Source organism: Stegostoma tigrinum, chromosome 17, assembly GCF_030684315.1.
Source record: "Stegostoma tigrinum isolate sSteTig4 chromosome 17, sSteTig4.hap1, whole genome shotgun sequence".
Classification (NCBI taxonomy): domain Eukaryota; kingdom Metazoa; phylum Chordata; class Chondrichthyes; order Orectolobiformes; family Stegostomatidae; genus Stegostoma; species Stegostoma tigrinum.
This window is the reverse complement of record NC_081370.1, coordinates 35,175,944-35,200,247: the sequence shown is the minus strand read 5'-3', so window position 1 is coordinate 35,200,247 and position 24,304 is coordinate 35,175,944. Positions and strand designations below refer to the sequence as shown.

General features: G+C 44.1%; 1 protein-coding gene across 1 annotated transcript in view; it reads left to right on the top strand.

Moving 5' to 3' along the window:
• The first annotated feature begins 13,812 nt into the window (after window positions 1-13,812).
• LOC125459132 (D(4) dopamine receptor-like) overlaps window positions 13,813-24,304 on the top strand; it is a 30,106-nt gene continuing 19,614 nt past the window's right edge. The window contains exons 1-2 of the mRNA XM_048545088.1: window positions 13,813-14,155; window positions 23,660-23,772. Of these exons, the coding sequence (XP_048401045.1) occupies window positions 13,871-14,155; window positions 23,660-23,772 (398 nt within the window). The 5' untranslated portion in view covers window positions 13,813-13,870. The remainder of the gene's footprint in view (window positions 14,156-23,659; window positions 23,773-24,304) is intronic.

Genomic DNA, 24,304 nt, shown 5'->3' with positions numbered 1-24,304 from the left:
TGTGATCTTATCAATGGTGGAAGAGGATCAAAGTGCTGAGTGGCCTACTCTTGCTCCTAATTATATGTTCAAATATATATACCTCTCCTCTCTCAATTAGCTGCCTCATGTACGTGACCGATATGTTTCTATCATGAAGCTTTCCTCTGACTGTGTATTGGCCTGAGGTTTCACCACAGAATTCCTCTTGAGCTCCAAGAGCCATCCTGCTTGTTGCAAAACTCTCACACAAGCCCTGAGGTACTGCACTATCAATGGTGCAATACTGAGGGATGGCTGTCAGAGAAGGCATCTTTCGGATGCTTTGATTAACCATGGTCTTGTTTGAAAATATCATGGTATCAAGTTGCAGAAGAGTTTGACGAGTTCTCCAACTGTCATAGGTCCTCCCTCAACTTACAGTTGCAAAAGCATATATGCTTCTTATTCTTCTAATTATCATGGGATCTTGCTGGGTGAATGGCTGCCAGGCATCTGTTCATATTAACAGAGTCTGCACTCAAAGGACCAATCTAAAGGGTATTATTCAGAAAGATTCCTTCCACTTTCTCAAAACTGTTTTGCCATTCAATTAGATCATGGCCAATCTGGGCCCCGTTTACCAAATATTTTTGTGCTGTTGATTGTGTTACTAATCTTTCAGCATCTCTTCTTCTGTTCACTTGTTACATCTCATTTGCCCATTCTGTTGCTATTTTCTTCTTCTGTTTGATCTGAGAGTTTGGACAGATCTGGAGCTAGCCCATCTTCTTTCTAAACCTATGTATACTGCAACATTGTTCAATAAGAATTATAGATACTGTAGAAATAGACATGCAGACAAAGGGAAAGGGACATAGAAATAATTGGGGAATAAAACAAACTAGGAGCTCAAACTATCTAAAATCATGAAGAGATGATTAAACTGAGACCTTTAAACTTATGTTACAATCAGGTGAGGTGGGGTTAATCAGTTCTCCGCTTTACAACATCATTGCTACAATAATGATTTATGCTCTTTTTAGTACACGGTCCTACCTCTCCACAAATAAACTAACACAATCCATTGTATCAGTAAGAACCAATTACAAGCTGTGAAATATAAAGCAATTTTATTACCTGCAAATGCTGAAAATAAAGTCATGACTTCAAACACATGGAACCATAAAATGATAGAACTATACAGCACAGAAGAGGCCTTTTGGTTCACCAGCCAATAAAAATCTACTCTACATCTACACTAACCCCACTGTCCAACAGTTGGCTCATAGCCTTGAATATTATGACATTTCAAGAGCTCACCCAAGTAATTTTTAAAAGTCTGAGGCTTTCCACCTCAACGACCTTCCTACGCAATGCATTCCAGATTCCCACCACACTTTAGGTGAAAGAACTTTTCCTCAAAACCCCTCTAAATCTTTGACTTTAAAATTATGCCCCCGAGACATAATTATGTACAAAGTTAAAACAGGATTATGTCCCGTATAAAAGGAAAATTATAGGAACATATGGTTAAAGTCTTTCAAATGCCCTTGAGGGTATAAGATTTTCGATCCTTGACCTCTTCAGGGGTAATGATTTAGACCATGGTTCTTTAGTCGTTGTCTTGGTTCATCAACAGTGGCAAATATTTCAGTTTTGTTTCAACTGCGTGAAGTTTTAATGTTTCTTTTTAATTTATATTATCAAAAGGTACTTTTTCTTCTTGAGAAACTCAGAGCACTTTTTCCAACTGGTTTCAGTTTTGCAGTCTTTGTTTCATCGCTGTCTCCCTGCTAAAAACAACTTCTTCAAAGACAAACATGCGTGATTTCTGAATCTAAGTTTACTGTCTCTAAGCTTGATAGGTGCAGGTGTTGTTTACATCTTCAACCTGAAAATATTCCAATTAAGGTATAAAGTAAAAATAGGAGGTGGGAGTTTTTTCAGATCACCAGCAGTGGGTTGGGGTTAACTAGCTTCCCTACCATTGCCGTAAGAGGAAGCTGGGTAAATGTGAGAGAGAAAGGTTGAGAAAATTAACATGATAGCATGAGATGCAGTAGGGTGCGAGGTGGCTCTTGTGGAGCATAAGCAATGACATGGCCCAGTTGGGTTTGATGGTCTGTGTCTCTATTGGAATTACTGCATAATTTTGTGCAAATCTCATTGTCCCACCTATGTTCCAGGTTTGTCATTCATTGATATGTATAACAATGGGCAGCACAGTGACTCAGTGGTTTGCACTGTTGCCTCACAGCACCAGGGGCCTAGGTTTGATTCCAGCCTCAGGCGACTCTCAGTGTGGGGTTTGGACATTCTCCCCGTGTCTGCGTGTGTTTCCTCCGAGTGCTCCAGTTTCCTCCTACAGTCCAAAGATGTGCAGTTTAGGTGGATTGGCCATGCTAAATTGCCGCTAGTGTTCAGGGATGTGTAGATTAGGTGGGTTATATGGGTCAGGGTGGAATGCTCAGAGGGTCGGTGTGGAACTGTTGGGCCAAAGGGTTTGTTCCACACTGTAGGGATTCTACGATTCTTCTATGATTCCAATGCATTTACAAGACCTTTCTTCCAGTCTTCTTTCACACAAACAGAAAAATATCAAGATCTAAGCAACAGTTTGGCACCTCCCTTTAGGGTCAATGCATTACGATTAAAACAAGTTTTAATGGTTTGGAAATGAAAAATTGACAGAAGGAACAATCTGACATCAGTCAGCATACTAAATACCTAAACCAAGGAATAAATGAACCGCACAGGGCTCAAATTTGAAGGTTCAGTCTCTTGTTCTGGACTGTTCCCACAGGATGAATTATTTTCTCTCTATTTACTCTATCATCCCTTAATCCTAGATTCTCGAGGTACTCAAAGCCCACTCTTCCCACCCTACCCTCATAGTTTAAAACTTTGGCCCAACATAGCATAATTCTGGTGAATCTTTTGCTGATGTTAAAAATCCTTCCTAACACATGGCAATGAGAATGTAATGCTCAAGATGTGAATTCAATGCCAAAGTGAATGTAGAATTATATTAACAGTTTGCAGGTTGTGAATATAATATTTCAAATGTAAATGCAATACTCCAAATGTGAATGCAAAATTGCAGGCGTGAATATAGTACTCTAGATATGACTGTAATAATCCAGGTGCACATTAGGTGGATTGGCTATGCCAAATTGGCCCAGGGAAGTGCCGATCAGGTGGTTAGTGGTTTAGCAATGATAAATACAGATTTACAAGGATAGGGTGAGGGATTGTGTCTGGGTAAGATGCTCTTTAGAGGATCAGTGCAGGCTCGATGGGCCAAATGGTCTCTTTCTACACTCTGGGGCTTCTTTTATTCTATGATTCTGGATGTGAATATAGTATTAAAGGTTGGTCTCAGAGGAACAACCCAGTCCGTTCCACTCCCCTGTTCAATCTGTAATATTCCAGACATGAATACATTACTCAAGATGTGAATGAAATATGCCAGATGGGGTCTCATCAATGCTTTACAAAATGAAGAAAAACAGCAGCAGCAACATCACTAGATGATAGCAATACTGTGATTTTCTTCATTACCTGGAGGGCTCTGTGCTAGTCTGTCTGATCAGACTTTCAATCAATAAATGAAGGGAAAAGTAAATCATTCAAATATATCATTCCCTGTGGCTTACTCCAGTTATTAGTAAGTTCTTTCAGTTATTAGTGACTGCTATTCATTGATACAGAGTGATATGTGAGCTGTTGTTTAGTTATTTTATTCCAATATGCTTTGTTCTCCAGTCAAAAATGGCAAAGAACAACTGGAACCTTAATAAAAAGGGGAATATCGGTGTGTGAGAGAAAGCTAGCTAAGAGTGCAGAGACGGAGAGTATGAGTTTCTAAAGATATCTCAAAAATAAAAATTAAACTTCAATAAAGTGACCATTGGTCCTATAGAAAATGAGTCTGAAGAATTACTAATGGAAAATAACGAGACGACAGACAAATTAACAAGTGTTTTCCACCAATCTTCACTCTAGACGATGTAGATAAAATTCCAGAAATAGCTGAAATTGGGAAATGGAAAGGAAGGAGCGAATCAAGAAAATTACAGTCATTAGGGAACTGGCATTGAGCAAATTGTGGCAACTGTGGGCAGAGAACTGGAACTAGATTAAATTAGGATATCTGGTCAAAGTGGATGAGGTTGACAGAAGGGTCTGTTTCCTTGCTGTACCGCTCCATGACTTTATAATTCTAAGTCTATCCTCAGTGCACCTGATAATCTCCATTTGAGGTTCTTAAAAGAAGTGGCCAGTGAGATAGTCGAAGTGTTGATTTAAAATTTTCTAACATGCTTAGATTTGAGAATGTTCTGTTAGGTTGGAAAATAGTAAATATAGCTTTTTTATTCAAAAAGGGACAGAAACGGAAAGCAGGAAACTACAAGCCAGCTATTTTAATGCCTGTCATAGGGAAAATAATGGAAACCATTATTGGAGATGTTATAGCAATGCACATTGAGGTAAACAAGCAGAGTTGACACAGTTTTGTAAAAGACAAATCATGTTTAACCAATGTATTAGAGTTAATTGAAGAAATAACATGTCCTGTGGAAAAAGGGGATCCAGTGGAAGCATTTATATTTCCAAAATGCATTTGATAAGCTGTTGCATTAAAATAAGAAAATAAAAGCTAATGGAGTAGGGGAAATGTGCTGGAAAGAAGAGATGATCTATTAAATGACGGGAAACAGAGACAAGGCATAATTCTCCGGTTGGCAAGATGTAGTAAGTGATGTGCTGCTCAACTATTGAGGCCTTAATATTTTACAGTTTATTTAAGTGATTTGGATGAAGTAACTGAAGGTATTATTAGCTAAATTTGCTGATGACATAAAGATAGACAGAAATGCAAGTTGTGAAGAGGACATAAGGAGGCTACAAAAGGATACAAATAGATTGATTGAGGTGTCAAAGATCTAACAAATGGAATACAATGTGGAAAAGTAAAACTTTCTATTTTTAAAATAAAAACAACAAGGAAGCATAGTATCACAATTGTGACAGATTACAAAGCTCTAAGATGCAGGACAATCTAGGATCCTAGGCTTTTTTTCGACAATTTAGTGAAAAAAATCAGTAAGTTAGTCTTTGACAGTGTGTCTTGGGGAGAGATAGTAACAGACAGAATCACATCTGCTGACTGTGCAGCAAGTTCCTAAATGGAACTGCTTGTCCCTTGTCATTTGTCCTGTTCTTCAGCAGAGAGCGGCGGGAGCTGGGCGGAAGTGAAGTCGGAGCAGAGAGGCAGTTGGGAAGGTAAGTGACCGTTATTTAAGCACTTACCACGAAGCCCCAGGTCCTACACAGTAGGGCCTCCCTCCCTCCTCCTCTAACCTAATTAAAAGTCCACAGACTCGCAGCAGGAAGAGCGGGAGCGTCAATCAGAGGCCTACAGGTGGGTGAGTCTTTGCTTTAAAGATTAGCAAATACCTACCTCGACCAGCGGAGCCCTCCATTCCTGTTCCAGCAGCAGAAAGAGCAGGAGCTCTAACCGAGAAGGACTCTCTTGTGTTGTTAAGGTAAGGCTTTTCAATTTATATCCTTGTGTATCGTGTAATTGATTAAAAGTTTAATTGCTTAATTGAAAAAGAGTGCAGCAGAGAAGTACTAGAAAGCATCTAATACATAAATTGTAAAAGTTAACAAAATAAGTAGTAATGGCTGGACAGGTGATGTGCTGTAGCTGTATGATGTGGGAGCTGGCTGATCCCATTGTGAACGGCAGTGACCACATCTGCAGCAAGTGTTGGTTGCTGGGAGAACTCCGGATCAGAGTAAATGATCTAGAATCTGAGCTTCAAACCCTGCAGCACATCCAGGAGGGGCAGAGTTACCTGGACACTTTGTTTCAGGAGGCAGTACCACCCGATAGATTAAATAACTCAAATTCAGAAAGTGTTCAGGGAGAGGGTGTGACTGTAAGTGAGGCAGGTAGGGGGATTCCGAGTTCAGGAGTGCAGGAGCCTCAGCCCTTGACCTTGACCAACAGGTATGAGATCCTTGCTCCCTGTACGGATGAGGGAAAGGACCGTGGACAGGAGATGCCAGCTGATCATGGCGCCGTGGTGCAGAAGGCCATTCAAGAGGGGGGAGCAAAAAGACAGGTAGTTGTTATAGGGGATTCTATTATTAGGGGGACAGATAGTATCCTATGCAAGCCGGATCGGGAGTCTCGCATGGTGTGTTGCCTGACTGGTGCCAGGGTGCAGGCCATCTCCCACCGAGCTGAAAGGATATTGGAGTGGGAAGGGGAGGATCCAATTGTTGTGGTCCACGTTGGGACTAACAACATAGGCACAGCTAGGGTAGAGGACCTCTTCAGGGATTATGAAGCACTAGGACAGAAATTGAAGTACAGGTCCTCAAGGGTCATAATCTTCGGATTACTGCCTGAGCCACGTGCAATTGGCATAGGGAAAAGAAAGTTAGGGAAGTAAACACGTGGCTAAGGGATTGGTGTGGGAAAGAGGGATTCCATTTCATGGGGCATTGGCATCAGTTTTGGAACCGGGGGGATCTGTGCCGTTAGGACGGTCTCCACCTGAACCAATCTGGAACCAGTGCACTAGCAAAAAGGATAAATAGGGTAGTCAGTAGGACTTTAAACTTCTGAGTCGGGGGGAAGAGAAAGTGAAAGAGACAGGGAGTATGGAGTTAAATGGAAAGATAAGCAACAAGATAGCATGTGTACAGGTGGGTTTAAGCTCGAGGCAGACTAGGAATACAGCAAAAAGGAAGGACAGTTTAAAACATATGAGGATTTCCAATCTCTCTAATAATGATAAGAAAGTTAGCATTAAGGCACTTTAACTAAATGCTTGTAGTATTCACAACAAAGCAGATGATCTAACAGCACAAATCCTCTTGAATGATTATGATGTGGTAGGCATCACAAAGACATGGTTGCAGGGAGTTCAGGACTGGCAGTTAAACATCCAAGGATTCACAACATATCGAAAAGACAGGGAGGTGGGCAGAGGGGGTTGGGTTGCCTTGTTAGTTAAGAATCAAATTAAATCTACGGCACTGAATGACATAGGGTCGGAGGATGTGGAGTCGAGGAACCACAAAGGCAAAAAAACTAGACTGGGAGTTATGTACAGACCTCCGAACAGTGATCAGGACCAGGGGCGCAAGATGCACTGAGAAATAGATAGGGCATGTCAGAAAGGCAAGGTCACGGTGATCATGGGGGACTTCAATATGCAGGTGGATTGGGTGAATAATGTTGCCGGTGGATCCAAAGAAAGAGAATTCATGGAATGTTTGCAGGATGGCTTTTTGGAACAGCTTGCGATGGAGCCCACAAGGGAGCAGGCTATTCTGGACTTAGTGCTATGTAATGAGCCAAACTTTATAAAAGACCTTAAAGTAAGGGAATACTTAGGAGGCAGCGATCATCATATGGTAGAGTTCAGTCTGCAGTTTGAAAGAGAGAAGGCAAAATTGGATATAATGGTGTTACAGTTAAATAAAGGTAATTACAGGGGCATGAGAGAGGAATTGACGAAAATCGACTGGAAGCAGAGCCTACTGGGGAAGACAGTAGAGCAACAATGGCAGGTGTTTCTGGGTGTAATCGAGGACACATTACAGAGGTTCATCCCAAAGAAAAGAAAGATTATCCGGGGTGAGATTAGACAGCCATGGCTGACAAAGGAAGTCAGGAAATATATCAAAGAGAAAGAGACAGCCTATAAAGTGGCCAAGAGCACTGGGAAATCAGAAGATTGGGAAGGCTACAAAACAAACAGTGGATAACAAAGAGAGCAATAAGGAAGGAGAAGATCAAATATGAAGGTAGGCTAGCTAGTAATATTAGAAATGATAGTAAAAACTTCTTTCAATACATAAGAAACAAACGAGAGGCAAAAGTAGACATTGGACCGCTCCAAATTGATGCTGGAAGGCTAGTGATGGGAGATAAGGAAATAGCCGAAGAACTTATTCAGTACTTTGTGTCAGTCTTCACAGTGGAAGACATGAGTAGTATGCCAACAATTAGGGAGAGCCAGGGGGCAGTGTAGAGTATGGTAGGCATTACAAAAGAGAAGGTGCTAGAAAAGCTAAAAGGTCTAAAAATTAATAAATCTCCTGGCCCCGATGGGCTACATCCTAGAGTTCTGAGGGAGGTGGCTGAAGAAATAGCAGAGGCTTTGGTTGTGATCTTTCAAAAGTCACTGGAGTCAGGGAAAGTCCCAGATGATTGGAAAATTGCTGTTGTAACCCCCTTGTTTAAGAAAGGATCAAGGCAAAAGATGGAAAATTATAGGCCGGTTAGCCTAACCTCGGTAGTTGGTAAAATTCTTGAATCCATTGTCAAGGATGAGATTTCTAAACTCCTGGAAGTGCAGGGTCAGATTAGAACAAGTCAGCATGGATTTAGTAAGGGGAGGTTGTGCCTGACAAACCTGTTAGAATTCTTTGAAGAGGTAACAAGTATGTTAGACCAGGGAAACCCAGTAGATGTTATCTATCTAGACTTCCAAAAGGCCTTTGATACGGTGCCTCACGGGAGGCTGCTGAGCAAGGTGAGGGCCCATGATGTTCGAGGTGAGCTACTGGCTTGGATTGAGGATTTGCTGTCTGACAGAAGGCAGAGAGTTGGGATAAAAGGCTCTTTTTTCAGAATGGCAACCAGTGACCAGTGGTGTCCCGCAGGGTTTAGTGTTGGGGCCACAGCTGTTCACCTTATACATTAATGATCTGGATGAAGGGACCGGGGGCATTCTGACGAAGTTTGTTGATGATACGAAGATAGGTGGACAGGCAGGTAGTACTGAGGAGGTGGAGAAGCTGCAGAAAGATTTAGACAGTTTAGGATAGTAGTCCAGGAATTGGCTGATGAAATTCAATGTGAGGTTTTGCACTTTGGAAAAAAAGAATACAGGCATGGACTATTTTCTAAATGGTGAGAAAATTTGTAAAGCAGAAGTACAAAGGGATCTGGGAGTGTTGGTCCAGGATTCTCTAAAAGTTAACTTGTAGGGAGAGTCCGTGATTAAGAAAGCGAATGTAATGTTGTCATTTATCTCAAGAGGGTTGGAATATAAAAGCAGTGGTGTTTCTGAGGCTTTGTAAAGCTCTAGTTAGGCCCCATTTAGAATACTGTGTCCAATTTTGGGCCCTACACTTCAGGAAGGACATGCTAGCCCTGGAGCGTGTCCAGCAGAGATTCACATGGATGATCCCTGAAATGGTAGGTTTAACGTATGATGAACGGCTAAGGATCCTGGGATTGTACTCATTAGAGTTTAGAAGGTTGAGGGGAGATCTAATAGAAACTTACAAGATAATGTATGGTTTAGAAGGGGTGGACGCTAGGAAGTTGATTCTGTTAGGTGGGGAGACTAGGACCCATGGGCACAGCCTTAAAATTAGAGGGGGTAAATTTAAAACTGAAATGAGATGACATTTCTTCAGCTAGAGAGTGGTGGGCTTGTGAAATTCATTGCCACAGAGTGCAGTGGAGGCCGGGACATTGGATGCCTTCAAGGCAGAGATCGACAAATTCTTGATCTCAGAAGGAATCAAGAGCTACGGGGAGAGTGCAGGGAAGTGGAGTTGAAATGCCCATCAGCCATGATTTAAATGGCAGAGTGGACTTGATGGGCTGAATGGCCTTACTTCCACTCCTGTGTGTTATGGTCTTATGGTCATTGGGTAATGAATTATAAAGTGAAGACATGAGTGATACTTTACTGGGGTTGAGTATTTTCAAAGGATACTGCTGGGAAAAGATATGGGATTTTTATTTTATTGTTTGAGGTAAGAACTTTCAAAATTGTCTTACCACTGTTTTTTAAATTGGTGTAATAAATAAAGATATACTGGCAGCCTCTTGTGAAAATATTTATTGACTGATCATCATTGTAAGCAAATTACAAAAATAAAATTTATAGGTTATCGAGATATCTTCCTATCTGAGTTTTGACTTGTACAGATCTGACATTAACAATTGTCTAAATGATTTTGTAAAATATCACAAATCTGTTTCTTTGTCAATAATATAGATGGTAAAGTGTAAAGTCCTTCATGTGTAGAAATTGAACCCGCGCTGTTGGCTCATTTGCGATGTAGAATAGTGCCACCACCAGGGGTTCCATTCCCACACAGCTGAGATTACCATGAAGGACTCTCCTTCTCAACCTCTCCCCTCACTTGAGGTGTGGTGACCCTCAGATTAAACCTTCACCAGACATCTGTCACTAATGAGACAGCAACCCTATTGTCCATTAGGATTATGTCACTTTACCTTTATATGGAATAAAGTCAAGATCACAATGAATGGTGGAAGAACCTTGAGGTGCCAAATAGCCTTCTGCTATTCCAATGTACTGGTCTCTTCTTGATGAATAAATAATACAAAAAAAATCTGTAAGAATTAGCAGCTTGAGATCTGTGAGTATTAATGGGAACTACAACTTGAAGCATCCATATGAAATCTGCACACTCTACTACCAAGCCTAGAAACGTCTGTGTATTTTCTTCCGGTCACCTTTCCTTTGGTAGTTTATTCATTTATTACAGTAAAACTCAATAAAGAACCATTATCAATTGACAACCCATCTTACATTGGATGGTGTGTGAGACAGTGTAGTAATTTACTATTGCTCTTTTCAAGCTAACATTCGAAAACTATTTCATTGCCATTCATTCCAAATCTTCCACAGTGATCAGAGAATCTAGGCCTGCTAGTTCAGCAGGTGTGTCATTTTCATTATGAAATTCTTCAAAACTGAACACCAAGTTCCAATGCCCAAGCACAAGGATCACCTAAAGTTACCAGTGAACTGCTTCCTTCACTTTAGAGAAAAAGTTCTGTATTTATAAGCAGAATAAAACCAAATGTTGGATATATAAAATTAAAACTAAAAACATTTGAAATACATGTCACAGAGACAGCTTCCAGTTTGCTCTCCTTAGAGTTACATCAGGATGTTCATCATTAGTATTAACATATTCATTCACATTGTAGTACATTTCTCTTTCCAGAGATGCTGAGTATTTCCAGCATTTTGTATTTTTAGTTCAGATTTATAGCACCCATTGTATTGTGCTTTAATTTTGGTGTTTCTCTTAAGTTTATCACAACTTCCTTGGTTTGTAATCTGTGCTGTTATTTATAGAGTCCAAAGTCCTGCAAGCTACTTTTTGAACTTGCCATGCCACCTTCAATGAATTCTACACATATACAGCCAGGAATGTCCATTGTTGCAGTCTTTTTAGAATTATATTCTTCTGCACTCCATACTTCTTACCGCAGGGAATCAGTTCATATGTTCTGGAGAAGTCATATTGGACTTGAAGTGCTAACTTTGATTTTCTCTCTCTGTCGAGGCTGCCGGATCTGATTTGCTCCTCTAGCACTTTCTGTTTTTATTTTGAATCACTTCATACTTCTTTCCATTAAATTACATCTGTCACTTGTGTGCCCAATTCCTTTGAAGTTTATTCTCCATGTTACAGTTCTCAATTTTAATTATTCTTTATTCACAAATGTTGCATTGGTGCCCTGCATTCCATATCAATAATACATATCAGAGAGAACACAGGTATCAAAACCTTGGGGAAGACTACAATAAGCATTCCTCCAGTCCAAAACAAAATTATTCACCATCATTTAGATCATTTTTCATCCATGCTTTCATCGTTGTCCCTTTTATGCCTGTGCAGCATTTTATCATTTGCCTTTTGGAAGAAGGTATATACCGCATAAGCAGTATTACCATCATCCCATCACCTCATCAAGCTGCTCAAGCAAGTTGATTAAACATGGTTTGCCCTTATGAAATCCGTTCTTCCTTTTATGAATTAACACTCATTTGGTTCGCTGACTGTGAATTTTGTCCTGATTTATGCGGGTGCCCAAACACTGAGGGGTCAGTGAATCGTCCCCTTATATGAATCCTGCAATGTTTTGTGCACGGAGGTTTTCTTTTACAATATTACGTCCTGGCTCCCAATGCCGGGCTGGTTAGTTTTAACCCTCCGCAGCGCCCCTAATAAATTGCTGTTCTGTTCAGGTGCAAACTGTCCAGCTTGCAGAGGTTCCAACTCTTTCAGAATGTATGGTACAATGGAAGCCATTCAGCCTATTGTGCTCTGCTAGCTCCTTGAGCAAACAACTTTGTTTAGTCTCATAACAATAGCTTTTCTCTGGATTTACACAAGACACTCATCATCAAGATCATAGCATTCTCAATATTGCTAGTTATTACTCTAACGAATGCCTAATTACTGTGTACCCTATACTTCAGCTACCATCACGTACTGCAGATGAACAGTCTCACTGCAGGTATGTATCTCCTCTTAAACCTTTAACTTTCTATATCTCTATCTTAAAAAGAACTTGTCTTTATTTCTATAGGGGTGCCCCTGCTGTCAAGTGCTTTAAAGTAAATTAAGCACATTATAATGCAGAAAACACCAATTTATTTGCACTCAGCAAGATCCCATGAGGAGAAATGGGATGAATGTCAGATGTTGATTGAGGGATCAATATAGTCCAGAAAATGAGAATGTACTTCCCTAATTTTCATCCAAATAGCAAGGATGTTCCAGCTACCTGAGGGGATACCTGTACATAGATACACCTGGAGATTATCGATATATTTAGAGTATGAGCTGCTTGAGTACGTTCCTGTACAGGTTTGTCTGCTGTAAGCCGGAGCAGGATTTAAAGCACGCTCTCCAATTTCGGAGTATTGACCGGGTCTGGCGGAGCGCAATGAACCATCAGTCAGTATTCCACAGGCTGAGGAAAGGAACCGAGCCGATACCGGGAGCGAGGAGGAGATTGCAAACGGACTAGCCAGCGGGCAGAGATAGAGATCTTTAAACGGCGGTAAAGGTGTGCTGTCGGGGAGAGGGCTGCCTCTGGGTTTTGGAGTCTGAGGAATAATGGAGCCATTCGGGGGTCACTAGGTTGAGCCTGGGTCGTCTTTCTCGGTTGTAGGGGCTTCGCTGTGTGGGTTTTAGAGAGTCTAGTCTTGGTTTTGCAATGTCTCTGGTGTATAGGCATTTATGCAGTATCTGCCTTTGGCGTTTGGGCACGTTATAGGGGTAAATTTCGGCTTAAAATCGGGTGTGCTCGGTGTCTCTGGTTGTTCGGGGCTCCCTGCCCAGGTTTAGTGTCTCGTTGACGTGATTGCGGGGTCTGTGCGGATTTTGGCTTTAAGGGTCAAGGTTCGGGTCTCTGCGGTTAGGCTTAGGCACCTCCCAGCTTCAGGACTCTGTTCTGTAAGGGAGGTGTCCCTGGGCTGTGCTTTGGGGGCGGGGGGGGGGTTGTCCCTGGGCTGCGCTTTGGGAGGGGGGGTGTTGTCCCTGAGCTGTGTTTTGGGAGAGGGGGTGTTGTCCCTGAGCTGTGTTTTGGGAGGGGGGGTGTTGTCCCTGAGCTGTGTTTTGGGAGGGGGGGTTGTGTCCCTGTGCTGTGTTTTGGGAGGGGGGGTTGTGTCCCTGTGCTGTGTTTTGGGAGGGGGGGTGTCCCTGTGCTGTCTTTTGGGAGGGGGGGGGTTGTCCCTGTGCTGTGCTGTGGGGGGTGGGGGTGGTCCCTGTGCTGTGCTGTGGGTGGTGGGGGTGGTCCCTGTGCTGTGCTGTGGGGGGTGGTGTCCCTGTGCTGTGGGGGGGGGGGGTGTGTCCCTGTGCTGTGCTTTGAGGGGGGGGTGTCCCTGTGCTGTGCTTTGGGGGGGGGGTTGTCCCTGGGTTGTGTTTTGGGAGCGGGGGGTTCTCTGGGTTGTGTTTTGGGAGGGGTGTTCTCTGGGCTGTGTTGTGGGGGGGGTCTCTGGGTTGTGTTTTGGGAGGGGGGTGTTCTCTGGGTCGGGACGGCTGTCTGGGCTCCGGGAGGCGGTGAGATGTGAGGGGACTCCGGGGCAGGTAGATGCGGAGACTGCACTCACTTGCCGAGATCCCAGGAGCTGGAGAGATGAACAACGTGAGCAGCAATGAGACCGAGCCGGGCTCCCAGTCCCCGGGACGTGATTTGCCGGCTCTGATCCTCGGCACTTTGCTCATCCTCCTGATCACCGCCGGGAACTTACTGGTTTGTCTCAGCGTCTGGACCGAGAAGCCGCTCAGGACAACCACCAACTTCTTCATCGTCAGCCTGGCCGTGTCTGACCTGCTGCTGGCTGTGCTCGTCCTCCCGCTCTATGTCTACTCACAGGTAAGAGAGGCACAGAGACACAGAGGGAGTACCACTCCACTACCCCCCCCACCTCCGCCCCGGGGAGGGGTCACCGTCCCACAGCACCACCCCCCCCCACCTCTGCCCGGGGAGGGGTCACCGTCCCACAGCACCACCCCCCCCAACCTCTGCCCGGGGAGGGGTCACCGTCCCACAGCACCACCCCCCCCACCTCTGCCCGGGGAGGGGTCACCGTCCCACAGCACCACCCCCCCCACCTCTGCCCGGGGAGGGGTCACCGTCCCACAACACCACCCCCCACCTCCGCCCGGGGAGGGGTCACCGTCCCACAACACCACCCCCCACCTCCGCCCCGGGGGGGCTCACCGTCCCACAACACCACCCCCCACCTCTGCCCGGGGAGGGGTCACCGTCCCACAGCACCACCCCCCCCACCTCTGCCCGGGGAGGGGTCACCGTCCCACAACACCACCCCCCACCTCCGCCCGGGGAGGGGTCACCGTCCCACAGCACCACCCCCCCCACCTCTGCCCGGGGAGGGGTCACCGTCCCACAACACCACCCCCCACCTCTGCCCGGGGAGGGGTCACCGTCCCACAGCACCACCCCCCCCACCTCTGCCCGGGGAGGGGTCACCGTCCCACAACACCACCCCCCCACCTCCGCCAGGGGAGGGGGGTCACCGTCCCACAACACCACCCCCCCCACCTCCGCCCGGGGAGGGGTCACCGTCCCACAGCACCACCACCCCCACCACATCCTCCGCCCCATAGTGAGGGACACTTACCCGAAGGAGTGGGGTGGCAGCGTAGTTGAGGGACATGGACCCCGGGGGGGGGTGGGTGAGTGGGTGTGGGACACAGACTCCAGGAGTTTTGGGGGGGTGAGTGAGGGTCGCAGACCCCAGGTGTTGGTGGGGGGAGTGAGGGTCACAGACCCCAGGTTTTGGTGGGGGGTGGGGGGAGTGAGGGATGCAGACCCCAGGTGTTGGTGGGGGGGGGGCGGGGTGAGGGACGCAGACCCCAGGTGTTGGTGGGGGGAGTGAGGGATGCAGACACCAGGTGTTGGTGGGGGGGGCGTGGGGTGAGGGTCGCAGACCCCAGGTGTTGGTGGGGGGAGTGAGGGTCACAGACCCCAGGTTTTGGTGGGGGGTGGGGGGAGTGAGGGATGCAGACCCCAGGTGTTGGTGGGGGGGGGGGCGGGGTGAGGGACGCAGACCCCAGGTGTTGGTGGGGGGAGTGAGGGACGCAGACCCCAGGCGTTGGTGGGGGGAGTGAGGGATGCAGACACCAGGTGTTGGTGGGGGGGGCGTGGGGTGAGGGACGCAGACCCCAGGCGTTGGTGGGGGGAGTGAGGGATGCAGACACCAGGTGTTGGTGGGGGGTGCGGGGTGAGCGACGCAGACCCCAGGTGTTGGTGGGGGGTGCGGGGTGAGCGACGCAGACCACGGGAATGGGGTGGCGAGGGGACCAGGTTCCAGGGGTATAGAAAGACTGGGTACAGAAGGGAAAGTGGAACGTAATGGAGCACCGTTTGGAGCCCAGACCACTGGTGGGCTTATACACAGTTCTTAAAAAAAATGTTTCTACCATGTTTAACAAACCGTCAGGTGATGGTCTGGCCCGATGGTGATTTTATTATTGCATCATCTGATCCAGAGGTAAATTAATATTTAGTACACCCTTTTAAAAGATGGAAGGTGGTCGTGATGGGTTGTTCTTCTTCTGGAGGCCTGTAACCAGCAATGTGCCCCAGGGATCGGTAGTGGGTCATAAATGATTTGGTTGAGAATATAGGAGCCATTATTAGTAAATTTGCAGATGACAGCAAATTTGGTGGTATAGTCGGCAGTGAAGGACGTTATCTAAGATTACAAAGAGATCTCGATCAATCAGATGAATGGGCTGAGGAATGGCAGATGGAGTTGAATTTGGATAAATGTGAGGTATTGTAATTTGGTAAAATGAACAAGGGCAGGACTTTTACAGTTAGTAGTAGAGCCCTGGGTAGAGTTGCAGAACAGAGAGACCCAGGGGCTCAGATACATAGTTCTTTAAAACTTGTGTCATAGGTAGATAGGATGGTTAAGAAAGCATTTAGCACTCTTGCCTTCATTGCTCAGACCTTTGAATCTAGGAGTTGGGATGTTACATTGACATTGTACAGGACATTGGTGAGGCCTCTTCTGGGGTACTGTTGCCATGTAATAGAAGAGGGTTGGGGAAAAATTTACCAGCATGTGCCGGGAATGGAGGGTTTGAGTTATAAAAATAGGCTTGAGACTTTTTTCACTGGAGCACAGGAGGTTGAGGGATGACCTTTTTAAAGGATTATAAAATCATGAGGGGCATAGATAAGGTGAACAGAAAAGTTCTTCTCCCTGGGGTGGGGGAGTTCAAAAATAGGGGCCATATTTTTAAGCTGAGAGGTGAAAATTTTAAACGGTACGTGAGAGAAAACTTTTTTACACAGAGAGTGGTTTACGTGTAGAATAAACGGCCAGAGGAAGTGGTGGACGCAGGTACAATTGCATTTAAAAGACATTTGGGTAAGTCCATGAATAGGAAGAGTTTGGAGGGATACACAGGCAAATCAAACTAGATTGCTTTGGGAATATGGTTGGTGTGGACTAGTTAGACCTAAGGGTCTGCTTCCATGCTGTATGACTTTATGACTGCATTTTGAACCAATCCAGCAGATGACCATAGAGGAGGTGGTGGGTAGCATTTCATATTTCCATGGGAGTTGGCCTCCTGACAGTTTTGGATCTTCCAGAATCTTAACTAGATATTTTTCTCAGCTTTCAATTGTGCCCATGGATTCCTAATGCCAGGCATGACCTGGGTTACACTGGATTTGAGAGTTGGCAGATAGAAGATATTTAGATTCAGTTCCCACATGGAAGAAGCTTCCATTCACAAATAAATTTACTTTGGTGCAACTCAGCACAGAGACAGAGAAGAGAATGCAATGGAATTTTAAAGTAGTTTTTAAAATCTTAATTATAGCATTAAGAGTTCTGAGTTTTATAGGGTCAGGGGCTCTGACTGTCTCAGTTTAAGGGTTTGCAATGCAGTCTCAGTGACAGGACAGTTTTACCTACACAGCTGCTGTTCTCATGAGTCTCCAGCATCTGCAGTTCCCATTATCTCTGATCACAATTTTAACCTCACTGTGAAGCCTCTGCCAGGATGCCTAACCTGAATAAGTTACCCTCCTCCCTCCGGACCAACCTCAGGGATCTCTCTCCCACTGCAACTGTCTTGTCCTCTCCACCTATTTTCTCCTCTATCCATCTTCGGTCCGCCTCCCCCTCTCCCTATTTATTTCCGAACCCTCTCCCCATCCCCCTCTCTGATGAAGGGTCTGGGCCCGAAATGTCAGCTTTTGTGCTCCTAAGATGCTGCTTGGCCTGCTGTGTTCATCCAGCTTCACACTTTGTTATCTCGGATTCTCCAGCATCTGCAGTTCCCATTATCTCTGCTGTTCTCATCCTTCTTGGTGGGTTAAGTCATCAGTTTGGTTGATGACATTGAAGGTGCCTTCTTGAGTCACAGCTGTGTATCTTGTAGGTGGTACACACTGCTGCTACAGCACTATGTTGGAGGGTGTGACTGTTCAAGCTGGTGGAAGAGGATCTAGTAACCATGATAGTGTCAAATTTCTTGAGTATTCTTGAAACTGGATCTATCCAGCCAAGCGGAGATTACTCAATCATACTCTTTGACTTCTGCTTTTGAGATAGTGGACAGGCACTGAGGAGTCAGGAGGTCAGTTACCACAGAATTATTAGTATCTGCCTCAGTAAGTATGTTATTTGTGCACGACATAAAAATATTTCTCCTCTCTTTTGTGTTTCTTCTGCCTCTGACCTTAAATCTATACCTTTTGATTATTGACCCTCTTGCCAACGGAAACTGTGTTTCTCCTTATTTACCCAATGAAAACACTTAATGATTTTGAATGCCTCGATTAAATCTTCTCTTAGCCTTCTCTACTGTAAGGAGAACAACCCCAGCTCTCCATTCTTTCCACAAAAATGAAGTCCCTTATGACTGGGACAACTTTGTTAAATACCCTGTGTACCCTTCATGAGACACTGATGTTATTCATGAGACGTTGTGCCTGGAATTAGTAACATATTCCAGCTAATTATGTCTACAATGAAAGATTGTCCTCAATCATTTCTAACATCTCCAATATGATGTTATAACATATACATCTTCTTTCCCTTGTCAGCATTCCTTAAAGACCATTCCTTCTGTGATGCCTTGATCCAATGCTCCATCACCCCCAGCATTTCATTCCTCACCTTCCCATGAATGCACAAAAGGTGGAACACTTGCCTCTTTACCTTCTGCCTCCTTCAGTCTAGTCTGCTATATTCACTGATCACAATGCAGAACAATTCTGTCAGTCCATAAGTATGATCCCAACCTTGTGGCTGCTCTTATGCTCACATTTCTGTCCTAGGTCTGCTGCAGCAAAGCCCAATATAAGCCCAATGAGGAACAGTGTCTCATTTTCTGTTCATGCACTTTATAGCCTTCTGGACTTAACATTGAGTTCAACAGGCTGTAAAGTCGGTTCTCCGTTTTGATAGTTCCATCAACTCTTTCCCATCTCAATACCATCTGAGATAATGGGAACTGCAGATGCTGGAGAATCCAAGATAACAAAGTGTGAAGCTGGATGAACACAGCAGGCCCAGCAGCATCTCAGGAGGACAAAAGCTGATGTTTCGAGCCTAGACCCTTCATCAGAGAGGGGGATGGGGTGAGGAATCTCTCTCCCACTGCAACTCTTCTTTTCTCTCCATCTTCGGTCCGCCTCCCCCTTTCTCTCTATTTATTCCAGAACCCTCTGGAAAAAAATCAGCAGGCCAAGCAAAATCTGTGGACAGAAATCAAGAAGTTAATGTTTTTGAGTCCAGTGACTCTTCATCAAAACTGGTCTTACCAAATGGTGGAGCAGATTTGTGGGCAGAATGATCTACTCCCATTCCGAACTCATATGTTTACGTGGACCAAGTCAGGCTGTAGAACGTGAAGATTGTTGATTTCCAGTCTCCCTGCCCTTCTACACTATGTGCCCTCCCCTGTCTCCATTGTATAAATCCCATCACATTTCCATTTTGTCAGTTCTGATGAAGAGTCATATTGAACTCTGTTTTTCTCTCTACAGATGGTGCCTGACCTGATGAGTTTCTCTAGCACTTGCTGGTTTTAGTTAAGACGTCTAACATCCTTGCTCTTGAAACTAATTGCGCTATCTAACTTCTGAACTTAATTTCTCAATTTATGAAGCTGTCTTTTAAACAAATTTCTTAACTTGTCCTGTTGCCTTCAAAGATTTGTGCATTACCGCCCAAGTCTCTGTGCTTGCACCTGCTTTTACATTTCTACTATGTACTTTTTATTGTCACTGTTCATTCTTCTCAAAAGAAATGAATCATTTCACACTTTCCTGTTTTAAATTTCATCTGCCATCTGCATCCCCATTTCTCCAGTCTATCTATATCCTCCTGGAGTCTGTTACTACCTAATTCATTAATATACATCAAGAAGAGCAGTGGTTCCAATACAACCCCTCCACCCCTGGTGGGACACCTTAGTACATTTCCTTACATTCTGAAAAAATAATTTGTTTATGACTTCTGCCTGTTTCTGTTTCACAGCCAATTTTAGTATCCGTGTGGCCACCAACTCCTTTATTCCCGTGACTGTTAATTGATCTCTATGTTGGTGCCCATCCCTATGGACAAAACCAGTTACATTTTTGATGGTGCCCAGATCCCAGAGACTAATCCAAGACATGCATAATATCACAAGCAAACCTCAGTGTACTGTTCCCATGACAGAGTAAGCAACACATTCCCTGACTTAAATGAAATATTCAAGTGAATGTAAGCTCCAAAATTAACTGAGTTGACTGATTAAAAGCTGAGAACATGGAAACGGCTGGCAACAAATGCTAAGCTGATATATAGACTGATGACTTTTCTCTCAAGTCTTTCAGAATTTTAAAAGTTTGAGATTTTCCCATTTGTGACCTGTCCAAGATTATTTTCTTACCTCATTTAAGATTCCTCCAATTTTGCAAATTCCTTGATTTGAAACTAATGCCTTAAACTTTGAGGCAATGACAAAGGCATGAAGACAGACTTGGCTAAAGTAAACCAGGAAAATAGATTAAAAAGTAAGGCAGAGAATGTTACAAACTTTGAAGGAAATGATTCATAATTATCAGCAAAGATATCTTTTGATGAGAAAGGAATAGTCGACAAGAAGGATGAATCATCTGTCGCTAACACAGCAAGTTTCCTATAGGATTAATTTTATGGCCCTCCACTGGCATATTTGAAAGGGGTGGAATGTAAAATAAAGCCTGCCCACTGCCTGCCAACCCACTCCTGACCTGTCTCCCACTTACAGCGTGGGTGGAAGGATAGCGGACAAGGCAATCAGCAGATCGCCAGCTCTTAGGTCCATAACGGCCCAAATGTAGACAACTAACTCCCAATCAAAGGTCTTGTTCTGCCTCTTGTCACAACTTTTCATGTGATGTGATGGCAAAATAACTGTGCACAGTCTGGCAGCTTTAATAGTATGGGCTGTTGTCAGGCAGGAATGAGATAGCGACTTCATAGAGCCATACAGCATGGAAACAGCCCTTTGGACCACCTCACCCATGCCAACCAAGTTTCCCAAGCTCAACTAATCCTACTCGCCAGCATTTGGTTCTTATCCTTCTAAATTTTTCCTAATCATGTACCTGTTCAAATGTCTCTCAAATGGGGCGGCAGAGTGGCTAGCCCTACTACCTCTCAGCACCAGGGACCCAGGTTCAATTCCAGCCTCAGGTGACTGTCTGTGTGGAGTTTGCACATTCTCCCTGTGTCTGCATGGGTTTCCTCCACGTGCTTCAGTTTTGTCCCACAGTCCGAAGATGTGCGGGTTAGGTGGATTGCCATGCTAAATTGCCCACAGTGTTCAGGGAGGTGTAGATTAGGTGGGTTACAGGGTGATGGATTTGGGTGGGATGCTCCAAGGTTCAGTGTGGACCTGTTGGGCCAAAGCACCTGTTTCCACACTGTAGGGATTCTATGAAATATTGTAACTGTACCTGCATCCACCTCATACTCAGGCAGTTCATTCCACACACAAACCACCATTTGTGTGAAAAAGTTGCCCCTCAGGTCCCTTTTAAATCTTTCTCACCTTAAAATATGCCCCCTAGTTTTGAATTCCCCTGCCCTATGGAAAAGACTTGCTATTCATCATATCTATGCCCCTCATGATTTTATAAACCCCTATAGGGTCACCCCTCAACCTCCTTCATTCCAGTGAAAAAAATCCCAGACTATCTTGAATCTCCTTATAATCAAACCCTCCAGTCCCGGCAATATCCTGGTGAATCTTTTCTGAACCCTCTCCAATTTAATTATATCCATCCTGCAGCAAGGCGAACAGAACTGTACACAGCACTTCGAAAGTGGCCTCACCAATGTTCTGTACAAACTCAACTGACATCACAACTCCTATATTGACAGTCTGAGCAATGAAGGCAAGCGTGCTAAATGCCTTCATAACCAAACTGTCCCCCTGTGGCGCAACTTTCAAACAACCTCTAGGTCTCTGTTAGACAGCACTACCCAAGGCCCTACCGTTAGCTAAGTTTATTTTCCTTTATTCATTTACTGGATGCGAGCATCACTGCCAATGCAGCATTTATTGTCCATCCCTAATTGCCCAGAGGGCAGTTAAGAGTCAACCACATTGCTGTGGGTCTGGAGTCACATGTAGGCCAGACCAGGTAAGGATGGCAGTTTCCTTCCCGAAAGGGCGTTAGTGAGCTGGATAGGTTTTTCCGACAATCAACAATGGATTCACGGTCGTCATTAGATTCTTACTTCCAAATATTTATTGAATTCAAATTCCACCATCTACTGCGGTGGAATTTGAACCCAGGTCCCTGGAACATTATCTGGGTCTCTGGATTAACAATCCAGTGATAATACCACTAGGCCATTGCCTCCCTTGCCCTTGTTCATTTTTTCCAAAAAGCAATCCCTCGCATTTATCCAAATTAAATTCCATCTGCCACTCCTCAGCTCTTTCGCCCAAATTAACATAATCCCCTTGTAATCTTAAATAACCTTCTTGACTGTCAACTATACCAGCAATTTTGGCGTCATCTGCAGACTTACAAACCATGCATCCTAAATTCTCATCCAAATAATTTACGTACATGACAAGCAACAGTGGACCCAGCACCGATCCCTGTGGAACACTGCTGGTTAGAGACCTCCAGTCTGAAAAGCAACCCTCCAGCACCACCCTCTATCTCCTAGATAATAATTTTAGTTTTGCAGTTGTGTTTCTAGCTGTGGCCACTACTCTTTTAGCTGCAAGTAGTTTCCTAGGACAGGATGTTCTGACTCTTAGGGGGCAGAAGTTTCACTCATGAAGGCCACACTAGTGTATTATAACTGCAGGATAACCCAATTTCATGTTGGTAAGGCACCAACTGCCTTTTAAGTCACAAGAGTGAGTACTCTATCAGCCCATAAAATCCACCCCATTCATACTGAATTGAAAATAAGGATGTTCAATGCTGTGTGGAATCGTGGTTGGCCAAAAGATAGTGAAAATTTCAGAATCCAGCAGAGGATAACTAAACTAAAACAAAGGAGAATAAATTTGAATGCATGAATGTACCATTCTTTGGCAAGAAATATAAACACAGATCCTAAGAACATGAAAAAGCAATCGGGTGTACTTCCCATTGATAGATGTTAGGCTAACCTGACTGCATTGTCTTTCTACCTGCCTCCCTCCTTCTCTTGAATAGCAGCCATTCTATTTTTGGTACTTTCCAAAAGTTGGGATCGTTCCAGAATCAAGAACATTTTGGAAGATTGTAACTGATGAATCCATCATCACTGCAGCCACTTATTTTTTAAATCATTGCACACAAGACAACAGTTACAGGGGACATAATTGTTAGTCTTTTAGTCCCATGCAAACAATCATAATATTCAAAGATGCCCATGTCTTAACTTGCCCAAGTCTTATTCTTTTATCCCCTCCTACTCAGTAAATTATAATGATTCCTGGTTTTGAGATTAAGATGAGCGTTCTCATTCTTCATTTCAAATTCCTCCATATCCTTGCTCCTCACTATTTCTGGCATCTCCTCCAGCAACCCAATCCTCAAACATAGAAACAGAGAAATTAAGAACAGGAATAGGCCTTTAGTAGTCTGAAGCTCAGGCTCTAGAAATTCCCTTCGTACGCCTCTCCATTTCTCTATCTTGCTTCCCTCGTTTAAAAACACTACTTTAAATCTACCAGGCATTTGCTTATCTTACCTAATATCTTCTTATCGGTCTCATTGTCGTATTTGTTCCTGTGAAATAGTTGGGATATTGCATTTTGTTAAATATATATACCACTGTTGTTTACATTGACTCAATCAAGCCCATCTGATGGTGCAGTTGTGAGGAAGTTCTGTTTTCAGTTTCAGGGTGGAGTCTGGACACTTGGCTCAGGTCTTTGTGATTATCTAATGACTGTGGATGTGATGCTGTGTACAGCTTCAATTTTCAATCTGTGTTCGATCAGTGTGGATAGGTAAGTACTTTCCAAATTTTAAATCATTGTATCCTAAGATGGACTTTGAACTAAAAAAAAATCCATGACATGCCTCACAAAAAACATTGGGATCTGACTGAGATCAGACGAAATGTTGACAGAAGCATCAAACAGGGAGATAAATAATTTATTGGAGTTTCCAGAGGTGCCAGCTCTCCAGGAATACCCTGATGTCTCAGAATTGAAGATTCAGCTGGAGGGCAATGCTGTGGTCAAATCTCAGGAGAAAGAAAAACCATTGGGAATTAAAAGTTGTTTCTTTCCATGCGGTCTAAAATATATTTAATTGTAAAAATATCAGACTTGGGACCAGGTTAGGCAGTTAGAAATGTGAAGCTAAGTGTTTAAACCTCCAGGAATAGGTCCAACCAGAGTTGTCAACTAACCTGCCAAATGTAGCGATTTCAGTCAGGGATGGGCCCATGCCACTCTTCTGTCCTTAGGTCATCAGTGTTGAATTACAAATGTTCTGGCTCTGACAACATAAAAATGAAAACTATTCAGAAGCATT